General features: G+C 55.1%; 1 protein-coding gene across 2 annotated transcripts in view; it reads left to right on the forward strand.

Annotated features, from left to right (window-relative positions):
• Nucleotides 1-305: 305 nt before the first annotated feature.
• The window catches only part of COL5A1 (collagen type V alpha 1 chain), a 153,290-nt gene continuing 136,912 nt past the window's right edge, over nt 306-16,683 (forward strand). For both annotated transcript variants that reach the window (XM_033122324.1, XM_033122323.1), the window contains exon 1: nt 306-832. In XM_033122324.1, coding sequence (XP_032978215.1) covers nt 712-832 — 121 coding nt within the window. In that variant the 5' untranslated portion in view covers nt 306-711. The remainder of the gene's footprint in view (nt 833-16,683) is intronic.

A 16,683-nucleotide genomic window follows, 5' to 3' on the forward strand; every position in this document is an offset into this window, starting at 1 on the left:
GGGTCTCGGCCAGGTGCGGGCACCTGGGGCGGGAAAAGTAGGGCCCCGGGTGGGCTCCTAGGCTCCGAGGCCGCCCCCTCGCCCCTCAGCGCGCGCCCGCCGAGACATTAGGGGCGCCGCGCCCGCCCCACGTCTGCTCCCGCCCCGGGCCAGCCCCTTCCTCGCAGCGACTCGCCCACTGTCCCCACCCCCTCGCCCCCGGCGCCCAGTGGGAGGCGGGGGCCGGCCTGGCCGAGCCCAGCGCCGGGCTCTGATTTGCTGCAGGCGTTTGGGATCGACAGCCTCCGCGGGTGCCTTCCAGGAGAGAGGGAGGGAGGAACCTGGGAAAAAAGTGCTCGGCGCCCAAGGCGAGGTCCGCACTCCTCGTCCCGGCGGTTGGTGCAGGACCTCACTCGAGCAGAGCGCCCACGGGGAGCGGGTCGCGGGGCGGCGGCGGCCAGGGGAGGCGAGCAGGAGTTGGAGGAGTTGGAGGAGGCGAGAGCGAGCGAGCCGAGCGGGGTCCCGGCCGCCCCGCGGGCCAAGGTCGAGCCCTCCTGCCCGTGGGCGAGCGCACCCGCAGACCCGTCCCGGAGAGCCGCTGCCACAAAGAGAACGGGCCGGCGCCTGCTCCCCATGACTTCCTGAGGTCGTGCCGGCCCCGCTGAGTCCGCTGCCCGGGCCGAGCCCGCGCCCCCGAGCGTCCCTGCGCGCCCCGACCCGTGCCCAGCCGGCATGGATGTCCACACCCGCTGGAAAGCGCGTAGCCCGCTCCGCCAGGGCGCCCCGCTGCTGTCCCCGCCGCTGCTGTTGGTGCTGCTGCTGCTGCTGTGGGCACCGCCTCCGAGCCGCGCAGGTAAGGGCGCTCGAGCGCGGGGGCGCGCGGGGCGCTGGCGGGGCTGCGGGACGGGACGCGGGCCGGGCGCGGCTGTCACCTCGGCGCCGGCTGCCGGCCTCTCCCGCGCCTGCACGGCGTTTCCCCTTGGCTCTGGAATGCACGGGCCGAGACTCCGAATGCCATTAGTTGGGGGCCCTGGAGAGGGAGACTCGCCAGCACAATGCCCCGCGCGCCAAACGTGCCGACCGGGTGGGGCTGTCGCGGGAACCCGGGAAGCGCTGAGTGTGGGATCAGCCAGAGGGCTGTCCTCGAGGCCGGCAAACTTTTGTCCTGAAACTTTGCGTTCTCTTACATCTCAGCTCTGGCCCAGCCGGCACAGCCCTGCGGCAGAACTTCCTCTCCTGAAAACCGGGAAGGGTCGCCCCCTAGAGCCACAGCCCATCAAATCGGGCAGGGACTGGAGGCGGGGGGAGGAGGGGTACTGGGGGGAATCCCAGAAGCTTGAGCCCCCGGCCCTGCGTTTGCCCCCGAGCGCACTCTCCCTCTGCCTCTAGACTGGGCTGGCTCTTCACCTCCCCAGGGAACAGGGCTTCTTGCAGCCACCTAAGTGCAAGTAGTACGGGGGAGCCCTGGAGGATGGTCCAGCAGCCTTGCTCCTAATCCCACCCCAAACCCCCTGACTTCCTGGGAGGCAGTTTTTCCTGCGTTTGCTGCCCAGAGATGGGTTCCTGGAGCAAAGCAGGAGATGGTGTTAAAACTGTGAGAGGTTTAGACGCGATGTACAGATGTGGGACTCCTGCTAGAGGTCTGCCTTTAGAAGGAGCCCTCTCCGGTGGGAGCTGGCACTGACCGAATGCCTGCCTGGATTGGTGGCAGCTCTGAGCCAGCTTTCTGATGGGACAGTGGCTTTCTAAGCATCACCTTTGGTGGTTACCTGTGGGAGGGGTCTTCACACACCCTCAGACAATGGAGCCCAAGGCCCGGAAAGTCCCCTGAGTCCCCATTACCAGGTGGGGAGACCAGGCTCAGAGCTGCTGGTGCAAAGTCAGAGGAAGTGACAGGCAGTGGGCTCAGTGGACAGCTGCCGTCCTGTGAGAAGGCACCACTTCACTGCCCCCCGCTTCTCTCTTCCACTTCCTAATTTGAAGACATGTGGGAAGAATCACTTTCCATATTTCACTGGCCAATCAATTAAGATAGTCTTTCCCTTCTTCCTGGCACAATGAGTGCTTGTTGGGCCAAGGAGGGTGAGCAGGAATCTGGGTGTCCTGCACCTCAGGGGCTGGGGGAGGGGAGGGGAGCCTGTGTGGCTTGGGGACTGGGACTGGGGTCTTCCCCCTGGGTGGCCACCATCGTGCCCTCAAGCCTGGGCTGGCTGGCTCTGTGTTTCTCCCCGGCTCAGGTGAAGGTGGGGGACACTAGAGGCCTCACTGGAAAGTGGTGTGCAGCGGGGTGGGGGATGTGGCATGGGACCCCATGGTCACCCAGGGACTTAGTTCTGTCCCAGCTCCTCTGACGGGCTTTCTCCCAGAAACTCGAGAGGGAACCCTTCAATGGGGTCACCACCCCAAAAGCTGGGGCTGGGCTCTGGCTGGGCAGCGTGCAGAGCATGTGTTTGCTCCCCGTCTCTGCCTCCCGCCCCTGTCCCCTGCTTTTGCTCTGATTTCCCTTCCTACTTGAGGGCGGCCTGTGGGAGTCGAAGCCTGGAGGTGGACCCAGCTCCTGGTGGAGCTGGACATTTTGCTTTCGTCAAAGAGACGTTAGAAGCATGTGAAGAAGCCACTTCTCTGGTGGGTTCCACAGACCTCTCTCCACCCACTGCCTAGGGTGGGACCATTTTGGAGTCATCCTCCAGTGCCTGGCTGTGCACTTGAGATGCAGGGAGGCGGGAGAGGTCATCAGCCAGCGCCTTTCCTTCTCTCCATTTTGGGGTGTACCAGATGTTTTCCGAGTTTCTCTGAACATGGCTCTTTTTCCTACCTTCTTCATGGCCAAGTGTGTGAAGGATTGAAAAGTAAGATTGCATTTGGGGCCGTTTAACATTGTAACGGGCAAAGGAGAGTATGTGAAATGAAACATGACCCCGATATTTGGAAATTGAGGTCATCTCCTCTGCATGTCATTGGTTGGCCCCGGTCATGTGATTGCTTTTTGCAATCATTTGTGGGAAGAGTCGTCCAAGTTTGGTGGGACTTGACCGAGATCAAATGGTTAAATTGCCTCTGACTCAATCAAGTTGGCTGGAAAGACATCCTTTCCATCCTGCTCCCTCTTCCCCCCCATAAAAGAACAGTCAGTGGGAGGAGTTCAGAAGCCAAACTGATTCCCAGAGCTCTGCCTCATCGGCTCCAGATTTCAGTGGCTGGAGGGGCTGGAGCTGTGGTCACTGCCCAGCAGCTGTGACCACCCAGCAGTAGCCGTGGACAGCAGATTCTTCCCCTTGCCAAGGCACAAAGTCCCTTCTCGGGCGATGTTGCTCCTGAGCTGTTCCTGGGGTGCTGGCCAGAGCCTGCCCCGTTACCCCACCCTTCAGATATTTCTGGATTCTCACCACAGCCACACCTTAGCTGAGCACAGCTGATGCCAGCCTGCCCTGCCCCTGCCTTCAAGCTGTCTGGCCCAGTCTCCCATTGTCCCTGCCTGGGTCACAGACACTGTTGGGTGGAGCAGAGGGGTGTGGGGAACAGACACCCGCTGGCCCCCTAACCCCCACTTAATAACAGTGACAGTGCAGGCCGACTAGCTTGGAGGTCCTGGAGGGTCAAGGATGAGTCACCCGGACCCCTGAGGCCCTGTTGCTGCACCCACACTGGGTCCCTGGGTTTGCACAGAAGGGCAGAGCAGGGTTCCCGCCTCCCTGTGAGACCGTCACACGGTAAGGATTGTAAGGGATTTGCTGGCACTTACCTGGCCTGTGCTATGCCCTGTGTCCACATTATCTCACTGGACCCTCACACAGGCCTGAACAGTAAGGGAGGGACTGATTGATGCTCTGAGAGGCCCAGGAAGTGGGGAGCAGGGACCCCAGATTCTGGGTCTGTCTGACTTCTGTGCCTGGGCCCTGAGTGAGCTGCTCTGTCCTCCTCTGTGGCACGGCCACGCCTCGGCGCCTTTGACTTCTTGGAGTTCTATGTCTGTTTATCATCAGCTTTCGCCTGGGAGAGGCCCAGCGCCCTGAGCTGCAGTCCAGGCCTGGGGGCCTAGCCCAAAGGTGGCCCCCGGATGAGGGAGGTGTTCCATTTGGCCAGCACAGTGTTTCAGTTTCCTCCTTTGCTCCCTGCCTCCTTCCCTGTTTTCCTTCCTTCCTTTCTCTCTCCCCTACTCCTCTCTGTCCCTCTTCCCTTCCTTCCCCCCCTCCTTACTCTCCTCTCTCTTTCCTTCGCTCCCTCTCCTTCTCTCTCTCTCACCTGCCTTCCTCCTTCCCTCCCTCCCTCCTTTTTTAAATGGAAAGCCATCAAAGGTGACCAGTTGCCTGCAGTCTTCACCATTCCTTGTCCTTAACCAGGCCCTTCTCTCAGCCTATGACCTGCTGGCCCCTGAAGGCTTTTTGCCTTTCTGCCCTGGTCTGGAGGGTTACAGAAGGACAGAGGTGAAGGTGGCAGTCTCCACTGCAGGAGCTTGTAGTCTGATGGGAGGCACACACGTGGACACTGTTCATTTCACTGTTCATTTTCAGGCCGAGTGTCCTTTCAAACAGTCTGAGAGGGTTGACTCCATTGGGGAGGTCTGGGGACTCTTCCTGGAGGAGGCCTTTCCCCTCCTCTCCTTCCCTGTGCTTTCTTCCCAGAAATGCACTGAGTGTCTCCGCAGCAGCTGCCCTCATCCACCTCTGGTTCTAGCCTGGTCCTCCCTCCTTCCTGGCAGGACGTTCCAGACCCTGCTGCGGTGTTCACCTGGGCTGGGCTGCTTCCCTTGGCTGGAAAGCCCCTTATTAACTTGGTTGGCGGGGTGCCCCCAGCAGCAGGCCTGTCCCCGGAGTGCTGTGCCAGCTGAGAAAGAGGGAGCATCCGAGGGGGAGTGAGAGGGAGAGCTGGGGGGCCCTTAACCCTTTCTCCTCTCTGCACGAGGCCAGGCAGTTCTGCAGACAGACTGACAGATGCTGCAGCCTTGTCTGGGGGTGTGCGGGCACCGGTGCTGGGTGACAGGCCATTGGGTGTGGGAGGAGACAGTCCTCGGCAATCAGATTGTTGAACCCGGGGGCAGTGTGGGCAGTTGAGAAATCAGGGCAAACTGAGTTTCTTTTCGTCTGAGAGATGCTCAGGTTGGCTGGGCTGGGGTCAGTCACTGGGCCTCAGTTTTCCCCTCTGGAAAATGGGGCAGATTGCGTTGTTCACTTTGAGGGGTGGTTGTGAAGATGGAGGCGTTGCATGGAGGAGCGTGTGGAGCGTCCGGTGTGTATTGAGCTCCTGACTGCTATGTTTGGTGGCATTTTCTGAAAGGAGAAAGCATAGCGTTGCCACAGTCTCCTCTCCATGCAAGTATTCCAGAGGAAGCATAGTAGGGGGAGGTGTGTCTGTCCACGGAGGCTTCTGTCCCCAGTGTGACCCCAAGGGCTCCGCCATCCATGAGCTGAATCAGCCTTGGACGAGCTGATCGTCTTTGGTCTGCTTGGTGGGTCCACTTCCCCATGGGGGTCCTTGTACAGATCACACAAGGCAATACTTGCAGAAATGCTTTACAGGTCCATTTGAGCTTGTACACGCATGTGTGTGTTTGTATGTGTGTGTCAGAGTGTGTGCATGTGTGATGTGTCCAGGTGTGTGTTTGTGAGTGTACATGCGTGTATAAGCATGCTTGGGCACACGTGTTTACACGGTCCCCCGAGGTGCTCCTGCATGCAGGGCCTGGCGGCAAGGCGACATTTCTCCCCTTACATGCCCTCCCACTGCCAAATGGGCAATGTGGAGATGAACTGTGGCCACGGAGGCTGCTGGGCCAGGAGGCCGTGGGTCCCACCACAGGGCAAGCAGGGCCAGCTGGATCCGGTAATTGGACAAGTCTTTTTTTACTCGCAGGAGGGCGACGTTACATTATAGCTTCTGCTTTCCCCGCTATTTATATTCTCTCATGTAATCCAATCAGCTGATGTCAGCACTTTGCCACATGTTAAGTTCAAAGATTTCTGGTCCAGCTGGAGATCCCGAGATCCTGAAGGTGGGGCCAGCTTTGGCTCTTCTCATGGGCACAACATGAAGACCAGGGCGAGGGCGTGCGGTGTTGGTGAGGGCCAGGCGGCCTGATTCACATCCTGGCTGCACTCCTGCCAGCTGTGCATGTGACTTCCCATGCCTTGGTTTCCCTACCTATAAAAATGGGTGATGATTGTGACTCCTGCAGGATTTTTTGAGGGTTCATTGCATAACATGTACGAAGCACAGAGCAAACCCCATTTGTCACTGTTTTGTCCTTCCTGGACCCCAAGCAGCACAAGGCAGGGGCCTGGGGTCAGGCACCGAGTTCCTGGCTCTCTGCTCACTGGCTAGCCATGTGAGTGGCTCCCTGTCTCTCGCAAACTATCCCTCTAGTGCAGGGGTGTCCAAACTGCGGCCCGCGGGCCAACTGCAGCCCGCAATCCATTTTTAATGGGCCCGCAGCAAATTCCAAAAATATATTTAGTGTACTTAAACAAACCAGGTGAGGCAACACGTACTTTACCTCGAGCGAGTGGCCCGGCTGTTTGTGTGTTTTACCACATAGGGCCCTTGCCTTGGTAAAAAACGTTGAAAAACGCTTGGACACCCCTGTTCTAGTGCCTACCTCACAGGGTAAGCATGAAAAGAGGTGACACAGTGTCCCCTGGTGAGTTTATTGGGTCACTCGTGGTGACTTCTGTGGTTCTGAGCTCAGGCGTGGACGCGTGTCCTTGGGCGGTCGTGGGCGCGCCATGTTCCCCTTGTCCCACCCTGTCCTCGTCGGGCCACCCCACTTTACAAGGAGGATTTGGGGTACAGATATGGGAGGGGACCTGCCTACCTCCCACCTCGGGGACTCTAGTCTTCTGTCTCTGGGACACGACGAGGGTGATGGCTGATGCGCTGCCAGGCGGTGTTGCGGGGTCGGCACAGGGGGGCCTCTGCCAGCCCACAGGCCGCTTCTGCGCCAGCCCAGCCACAGGTGGCTGGCGAGAGGTTTATAGAGTGAATGAACACGCAGTGGGGTGCATGCGGATGTGTGGTGGGGGTGATGGGGTCCTTTTGTGTGATATACATCACGTGATCTGAGCTGTCATTTCATCAGCTTTGACTCATCGGGTAGTTTTTTCTGGCAGATTCCCAACCTAAGTAACAACCCCACACTCAGAGTAAATGTTGCCACTCTGGTGACTCAGACCTAAGAAATGGAACCGCAGTCTGACCCACTTGTCTCCAGATTTCATTACACAGAGCTCCAGGGGCAGCCGCCATGTCTCTGTGCATGAAATGGGGGAGGGGGGTTCCTCTACTTTGCTTTCTAAACCTGTGTTCTTTTGGTGAAATTTACTCTTCTGTCCTGTTCTTTCCTGCCAGCACCTTGGGAAAAGGGATTCTAATGACATCTTTATTTTTTTAAATAAGTGCCACAAAATAACATCAAAATGTGTGTATGATTTAGCTGATTTAAATGAGCATGATTTAGTTGTAAAATCTCTGATCCTTGCATTGGAAAAATAATGATCTCACAATGAAAAAGAGTTTTAACCTCAATGAAAGGTGGGAGCGATTGTTTCCCCTTCGGCCAGCGGGTTACCGCGAGAGGCACTGTATGTGAGCCCAGCTTCCAGGAGTTTCTTTCCTGTAGAGGGTTCCAGAGGGAACTCAGGAAATGCTGGCCCTCTTGTGGGAACCCGGAAATGACAGAGGCTATGTTTGAAGCGTTTGTGGACCTCCACCTCAAATCAGACCTGTGCCAGGCATGAGACAGCAGGTACACAGGTGAGCAATAGGGGAACTGTCCTGTGCTTCCAGTGCACTGAGCAAATCAGACCCCTGAACAGGTGATTGTATCCAGAGAAGTGCAAAGTGGGAGGTAGGGAAACATTCACCAGCAGGAGGGCACGTCACTGGCCAATCAGAGGAAACCATTGGCCAATCAGAGGTAGGCACCTCCCACCAAAGGGGCGCTGGTCAATCAGAGGGAGGTACTTGCCAGCACCAATGCGGCACTGGCCAAGTGAGATCAGCCTGCTTTGCTAGGGCCTGTGGCTTTTGGGGTCCCCCCAGGTGAGTTTGAAGGGACTATCCCTTGGTGGATGACACTTTCCCGTGTGTGTCCTTTTTCTGGCTCCTGTGCATATTTAGCCAGACTGGCTCTGGGGTATTTATCTGTGGAACACCCGTGATCCTCACACTAGCCTTGGACCAGGTGGCGTTGGTCCCATCCTGCAGATGTGTAATGGAGGCTCTGTGAGCCCAGCTGGCACGAAGGAAAGACAGTTGCTTTCCACATCCCAGTGGAAAAGCACACCCCCATTTTGGTATAGGTCTTTACTGTCATACATACTGATGCAAGATGCTGTCTCAGCCAGGCGAGAATGGCTTCAGCTTTTGTTTGCAGTGGGGGCATCCCAGGGCAGCCAGTGGCCTGTGCTTCAAAAAGAGGTGCATGCCTTCCCCTCTTACCACCTCCCCACCCCCACCGTCAACGTCAACGGTGAGCAGCCTTGGAGCCTCTGCCTCAGTTTCTCCTTCTTCATTTCTGATACATAAAAAGGTGCAATCGGAGTGTGGTGGGTTTGTCTTTTCCACTGTGGTTTTGTCTTGCTAATCATTAAAGCCTTTTTCTTTGGGGAGGGGGGCAGTGGGACAGCTGTGTGCTAAGTGAGTATCTGGGGCCCTAGCCCATGTGGTCAGTGACTAGAGCCTATTGGGAGCAATGGACAAAGGTGTGGGGAGAGCTGGCTGGCCCAGAGCCCTGCACAGTGGGGAGCAGCGAGATGGATGGGTGCAGGAAAGATGGCTCCTTCAGTCTGATTTGAGGGTCTGGAGCAATGTTTGCAAGGAGCCCTTTGGGGAAATGTTCTCTTGCATCCTCACAGTCTTGGCGGGGAGTGAATTTACTGCAATCCCTGTTAGTGTTTTTTCTTTTGCTTTTTCCTTTCCTTTTTTCTTTGCGGGAGAATCTGAGATGCTGAGGGCAGCTCCAGCTTTCTTTTCTGTGCTGTTTCTGGGTTCTCCTCCTGGGGCAGGAGGTCAAGGACACAGCCTCCTGAGTCAGTGTTCTGTGTAGACCCTGCTCTTCCTTCTTCTGAGCAGAGAGGGTTGCAGCATCCGGGTTGGTTTTATGCAAATTAGGAGAAAGGGACATTGCTTGTTCTCAGACCTTTTAGACTAGAAGGTGTTCTGTGGAAAAGGCTGGGCGAAGAGAACTTTCCTGGATGGAAGTGCAGGAAACAGGATTTCTAAATGTAATGACTTTCCAGGGAATTATTATTGTTATTTAAGTTCATAGTTTAAATCGTGGCCGTTCAACTAAGAAAGTTCTGCCGGGGCAATGGCTATGGTTCGGTGGTACCCTGGGAACACATGCACTCAGCATCTTTGCGCACTTAGTGTGGTGGTGCCAGCATTCAGCAACTGGGTGGTGCAGTGAGTGTGGGCGGAGCGCGGGCGGAGCGGTGGGCGGAGCGGCGGGCCGAGCGACGGGGCGGCCCTGCTGAGTTATGGCCTGATGTTCCTTGGGGAGGATTTGGAGACTGCAGAGTGGAGGGCTTGTGGGAGGGAGGCCCGTGTCTTCTCAGGACCATCCTCCCTCACCTGACACAGGTAGACTGCAGGTTTCAGCATAAATGGTGGTGGGGGGGCACCTACAAGGGGAGGAATGCCAGGTAGGAAGAAAGGTGATCTCCCCTTCAAGAAGCAGTGATGCTGTGGTTTTCCTCTCCCGCCCAGGAGGTGAGGTCGCTCTTATCCACGGGGAAGCCTCTGTTATTCTGTCAGGGGGACTGGGAGGTGGGGAGAGTGAGCTTCCAGAGGAGGCCTTTGCTGGAGCAGTGCCAGCCAGGCCCCAGTTAACCCCTGCCCCCCAGTCAGCCAGCCCTCACACCCCCTGCAGCTCCATTGGCCCCTCCCAGTGGACAGGCTCCCACCTCCCTTTCCTGGGGCAGGGCCTGGCCTATTGCAAACAGCTGCCTGGCCTGAGAGCAGGACTTACAAACACTGGGGAAAGCCCTTGCCAAGGGCTGGAGGACACATGGGCTGGGGGTTCTTCTGCAGCCTGGAGAGCTGAAGAAGTGGGGGCAGGCCGTCATCTCGACTGTCCTGCAGGCTCTTGGGCCCACTCACCACTGTGCCGTCAGGTGGAGTTCAGCTGGACGAAAGTCAGGCTCTGGGCTGGCCCTGGGGTCCCGGCACTCTCCAAGGCCTCTGCTGAGTCTAATACCTGAAATGTAAACGAAGGTAGAAAGAACATAGGACAGGAGGGGCACAGGTGGCTTGAGAATTTTCTCTGAAGGTAAAGAATAAGATTCTTTGGGTCTCTTTTCTCTCTCTCTCTCTCTCCCTCCCTCCCTCCCTCTCTCTCTCCCTCTCTTTCTCCCTCTCTCCCTCTCTACCTCCCTCTCTTCCTCCCTTTTTTTCTCCCTCTTTCCCCTTTCCTCTTTCTTTCTTTCTTTCTTTCTTTCTTTCTTTCTTTCTTTCTTTCTTTCTTTCTTTCTTTCTTTCTTTCCTCCTTTCCTCTTACCTTGCTTTCACATATTCTCTTATCCTGATGACATCTTTCCAAGGTAAGAGGTGTCATTGCCTTTTATAGGCAAGAAAACCCAGGCCCACAGAAGCCCCACAGCCAGCAAGTGGCAGAGTTGGAGCCTTTAAAATAGCATTTGAGTCTCTGGAATTTGGTTTGTGCAGTCTCTTGGGAAGACGCTTAGAGTCTGGATGAGGAGGGGGTCTCGGCCCCATCAGAGGCCTGTCATCTTTTTTGTGGACTTTTCATCTCAGCAGCAGGGGGCTGAGAGGGGAGGAGGGTGGAGAGACCTGGGGATCTCCACGGGTGACCTCCCTGCCCGCATCTGTCTCCTTGGGCCCCAGTTGGTGGTGGGAGCTGGTGCCTCGTCTCAGGAGGAAGCAGTGCTTTTGGCCCGTGTCATTCGGTACCCACTTTCCAAAGCCACCCCGAGTCCTAGGCCCCCCAGTGTTCCCCTTATACTTCATAGATGAGATCTACAGGATTAGAGTTTGAGCCCTGTGTTCAGCTGCAAGCAGAGTGTTTGTGTAAGGGGTGAGCTGCCCTCGTCTGAGTCATTTTTTCCATTTTAGTGGGAAGGAAAGAGTGATAGGAGAGGGATTATAGCCAGGTAGGTCTTGCCTGTTTAATATCAGTCGACACACAATGAAAGAGACATGTGCGAATCTGTGCCAACACGCCAAATGTTGTAGAAGATACGGGTCGGGAACGTGTTGGGCATCTCCCCCAATGAGGGCAGGGTGGGGGTTGAGCTGTCTGTCAGATGCTCTGGGAGTTAAGCTGGTATAACCTCTTCTGGGTCAGGGAAGCTGGACCAGGAGGTGGTCCACGTCTTTAAACCATCAGCATTTCAGAAAAGCAAAATAAAAAACCCTGAGAGAAGCAGTGCCCCACGCCTTATTTCTGAGCCTGCCCTTTATCTTATTAGCCTGTGATGTGTCCGAAAAGTCAGTGAGAGTCTACAGCCTTGCCAGGGACCAGGCTCAAAGGGTTTTGCTCTTGGTTTTCCCTTATAAAGGATCTTGAGTCCTGGAGAATCGTCACATCCCTCAGAATTGCACTGCTTGGGTAGCCCTCCTCCCCCACTGCATGGTCCAGATGGATTCTACCAGGAAAAGTCAGGGGAATTCAATTTATTTGGGCTTATCCTGCGTTTGTGATCCTAAGCATTTCTAGGTGTAGGTCACATCAGAAAGCAGAAGTCACAGTAAACAGTGGTGAATTCTGTTCACTGTAGTGACATTGATGCCTAAATTTCATGACCAAGTATGGGTGTGGTTCACCTAGAGGCCAAGACCGGTATTGCATCCCAGCTCTACTGGACATCATGAAACCTGGGTGTGGCCTGGGTCCCTGGTGCTACAGCACTCCTGGTGTGATCTCAGAAATGTCTTCTTTCTTCTGGGCCTCAGTTTCTTCATGTGTAAAATGTTGCTGATGATGTCTACCTCATGGGATTGTGGTGAGAGTGTGAGGAGACATTTTAGACCTCCATGATAACGGGGGATCTCACTGGATTTCTGTTGTGTGTCACAGTGCCTGTAGCACGGGAGGGCGGAGCCAATAGCCGTGCAGTGCTTCTTTGAGTACTGAAGGTGCTTTGTAAACTCTGAAGGTTTTGGCCGACACGATTTGAGCTGGCTCTCCGAAGCAGGGTGGGCAGGTGTGAGGAGGCCTGGGATATTCTGGGGAGCATGGAGGGTACCTCACTGTCTGGCAGAGGCAGGTAGTCTGGGCTTGATATCCTTGGAGAGGCTAAGGAGACAGGAAGCTGAGGATTTCCCCTGGGTCATTCTGGCATTTGGTCAGGGTGTGCGGTCCAGGACACATGTCCAGCAGTATTTGCTGGGTTGGAGTGGGCTCAGGGCCCCACTCGATTGTGCCACACTGACTTGGCAGTGTGCCACCAGCCTTCACAAAACAATCTGAACCACCCCCGATATCTCGAGGGGTCCCCAGGAAAATGACCAGTTTGTGGCAGGGTGTGTATGACATGTGTGCCTAAGCAGGTGTGAAGCCCTGTCTGCTTTCTGGTATCTCTGGTCCCTTGGGCACACAGCTGGCTGACGTGCTGAAAGCCTCCTGTGTGCCAGCTGCTTTATACTCATGACTTCCTACTCCATCCAACAACCCTGTGAGGTCAGGGAGGGCTTGTCCGGGCAACTCAACTAACAAGAAAACGGACCTGAGATTTGAACATGGCTCCCTGTGACTCTGGGCCCCGTCTCTGTGACATCCCTGGAAACTTCCTCCTGCCAACCCCCCAAGCCCCTGCATCTTCTTGATAATTTTCCCAGCAGTCCTTAGCTGTAATCTCTCCAGATGAATCTTTCCAGGCCCTTTCGCCTCAGGCTTCTTTAATTCCGGGATTAATCATCTGACCCTATAAATATCTTCCAGAAACTCTTTCAGCCATGTTTTGGAATTCCTTGAGTACTGTCAGCGATGCCTGCTCTTCTTCAGGCCACTTCTTTACTCCGTGTCCTGTCCTTGAACTGCTCTGTTCTCCAAGCTCCCAGAGTGTGATGGGTCACTCACGTTGCCTCCAGGACGCTGCCTCTTGCTCTCCCATGCTGCACCTCAAAGTCACCCTCTGTGCGGTGGCTGCTCGTGCAAAGCCAGGGCTAACTGCTCTGTGTCTGCCTCTTGGTTTCCATGATCTAGCCCCCACTCTGCTGGATTGGGGTCCCCAGTTAAGAGTGCTGAGCTCCAGGCATGTGCCTTTCTCCATAAACCTTGATGCCTGGTAAAGATCTTGGCAAAAAAAAAAAAAAAAAAAAAAAAAGAAGGAAGAGAAGAAAAAAGAGAGAGAGGGAGGAAGGAAGAAAGAAAGGAAGAGAGAAAGAAGCCCTTTGAATCGGCGTAGTCTGGGCTGTGTCCATTACTTGCTAAAACATTTCCTGGTCTGATTTCTCCAGTAGTAAAGCAGCTGCACCCCAGCCTGGCGCTCACATCGGTGTTGTTCTCAGCAGCCACCCACCTCTGGGGTATGTCAGGCTTAACGCCGAGCACATTTTTCTCTGACGACTCACTGCTTTCTCTCCTTCTTGCTGTCCAGATCCTTCCTTTCACATCGTCCTGGGAAGCTTTGAGCTGGTGTTTGCAGGCCGGCTGGTGCCAGCTGGGTAGGCTCAGCTCTCAGAATCCTTCCTGACACTGGCCAGGTGCACAGCACAGAACCTCCCCCATGGGGACATTCACATTCCTTGGGCAATGGGATGGGGCAGAAGTGAGGGCTGGTGCAGGAGACAGAGCTTCCTGGAATGGCCATGTAATTGCGGCCTCAGGCCCTCATCTCTTCTCTGTCTTGTTCCCGGCCAGCTCACAAAGGAAGGGGAAGATGTGGGCCTGCCAGTTTGGATGGGAAGGAGATAAGGCTCCGGAAACGCTCTGGCCCAGGGAACAGCGCCCTGGATCTGTTGTTCATCGTGTCTTCTCTGGGCCACGGAGTCAGCGCCCAGGTCTGCAACTCGGAACCTGGGATAGGAGAGGCTCGCAGCCCGGGCCGCACACCTGTGTGCACCCCTGTCCTGGGCCCTGCACCTGTGAGGCTCCCGGCTGGGGAGGTACTGGAAATACTGCCTCTGGGTTAAACCAGCAGACACTTCCAGGTGGGTGGCACCGTGCCCGGCATTGCCAAGGTCGGAGAGCCGGCCTCCCTGAAGCGCAGGTCAGCATTTACTGAGCATCGACTGCCCAGCCCCCTCACCCTCCATCCCGTGCCGGGTGAATTGGATGCAGTGATGCTGCAAGGGCTGGCGGCCTTTTCCCAGGGAGAAGGGGGCGCCCCTGCCCAGCCCTGGCTGACCCCGAGGCCTTGGAAACCTGGGCTCCCATACTAGAGTCAGCATGGGGGCCCCTGGCTTTTCCTAGTCCAGACAAGTCTCCCCTCCTTCATGCTGCCCCATTCTCATGACAGCCCCCTGAAGGAGGAAGAGTAGTGCCCGCTGAATGCCAGGGACACTAGGGTCAGAGGTCAGTTGGAGATGCGGACTGATGGCCTGGGCTGAGCTGGGACCAGGCTGGCCCTGACCCGCCTGGCTCTGTGTCCCTCTCCACGTAGTCCTGAGCCCTCCAGGTCACAGCGGCTCAGAGGGCATATTGGGGCCGGGCTGCGGGCCCACAGGGCTTCGCAGTGGTTTGCTGGCAGTGGGGTTGGGGGGTGAGCTCGTGCTGCCCAGGGCATCCGAGGGAGCAGGGTGCAGAAGCTCAGAGGAGAGATGCTTGGCCAGGATGTGTGAGGAGCTCCCGGCAGGGCCGGGCCGGGCGGACTGTGCAGAAATGCCGGCTGTGCCCCATCCGGGAGGCCACGGCCACGCTCGGAGAGAGGAGTAACCTTCTTGAGTGTCTTCTTCCCTTTCCCATTTCTTTATGAATTGTTCATGTTTTTTAATGAAAAAGGACACATTTCACTATAGTCACTTTAGAAAATACAAAAATTATAAAGAAGAAAATAAGCGTCGCCCACAATCCCTAACCTCAAACTCTACTGAGTATCAAGAATAAAGAATGAAGAATTGAGGGAAATGCATCCTGGTGTGATCTGGGAACACCAGGACGCAGTCCCACCCAGCCAGGGGCCTTGCCCCTCCCCGCCCAAGGTCAAGGCCTCGGAGTGGGACACGGTAAGTTTTGGACTTCCTGGCTTCACGTTGTAAGGAAGGTGTGTCCTCGTTCACAACCATTGTAAAAGCCTAATGCACTTGGAGTGTCTCGTATGGTTGGACATCAGGCCACTCCCCAGTTTCTGATACTGTAAGTGGCCGTGTGTTGATGAAACAGGCTGTGTGGGGATTTACCTGAGCTGCCCCCACCATGGGCAGGCACGAGCGCTTCCCCCTTGGGCTACACTTGGGGGAAGAGAATGTCCTGGGGATCTGGGGGAGCAGAAGAACCTCCCTCGATGTGGGACCTCAGGGGGTGCATAGCGGATGCTCTCTGACTTTCAAGGCACCTGTAGCTATTGAGGGTGTGATAAAGGCGGCTTTTCGTTGGCTGGGAAAGAAGGGATTAGTCCTGGAGAGGGGCTGGAATGCTGGAGAAGCCATCTGGGAAAAAGCCGTTGGAACCTGCCTTACTCTTGCACCAGAATGCATTCCAGATGAATGGAAGATGTGAACTTGGTAAACGAAACCATAGAACTACTAGAAGAAAACATGGGGGACTGGGTTTTATAGTTTTGGGATGGGAAGGCCATTCTCAGTATGATGTAAACACCAAAAGTTAGAAGAGAAAACAAATTTGACTCCATAAAAGTCAAGGTTTTCTGTCTGGTCAAAACAAAACCAAAAAACAATCAACTACCATAAGAAAAGAATATGAAAATACAGCTGGCCCTTGAACAACACAGTTTGAACTGCATGGGTTTTTTCAATAAATGCTATAAATGTATTTTCTTTCCCTTATGATTTTCTGAATAACGTTCTTTTCTCTAGCTGACTTTATTGTAAGAATACAGTATATAAAACATATAACGTGCAAGATATGTGTTCTGTTTATGTTACCGGTAAGGCTTCCAGTCAAGAGAAGGCTGTTGGTAGTTACATTTTTGGGGAGTCAAAAGTTATACAGATTTTCAACTGCGTGGGGGGTCGGCACCCCTAAACCCCATGTTGTTCAAGAGTCAGCTGCATGTCACAGAAAAGGGAGTCATATGCTCTAATATTCAAAGTAAAAATCAGTAAGAAAAGGCCAGGAATCAAAGCAAAAAAATGGACAAAAGACATGACTAGGTCTTAGAAAAGAAAATATGAATAGCTTTTAAATGTGTGGGAAGGTGTTAAACCTTACGAACGAGAAGGGAAGGCAGGTGAAACCCCAGGGAGACAGCACCTGTCCCCTGGCCAGATGGACAGAGAACAAACCCTGAGGACATGCCCTGTGGGCCCGAGGGACGGGAGGTCGGTCTCACTGACTGCCCTTCTTCTAAAAGCATACCCAGGATCTGCCAAAATATTCAAATGCATATCCTCTGACCCGGCCACTCTATGTCCTAGGATATTTCCTGTGGATACAGGTGTGTGCAGACACCCATGGACAAGTCAGCACTGTCTGGAGAGCAAAGGATTTAAACAACCAAACGCCATCATGAGATCCATTTAGATAAGTGACTATGCAGCTCAGAGTAGAATACAGCGCAGCTAAAAGAATGGGCTTATCTGGCTTTACACTTCCTGAATGGATCTGTCCTCGAGGTATGTTAAGTAAAG

This window comes from Rhinolophus ferrumequinum, chromosome 12 (genome assembly GCF_004115265.2).
Source record: "Rhinolophus ferrumequinum isolate MPI-CBG mRhiFer1 chromosome 12, mRhiFer1_v1.p, whole genome shotgun sequence".
Classification (NCBI taxonomy): Eukaryota; Metazoa; Chordata; class Mammalia; order Chiroptera; family Rhinolophidae; genus Rhinolophus; species Rhinolophus ferrumequinum.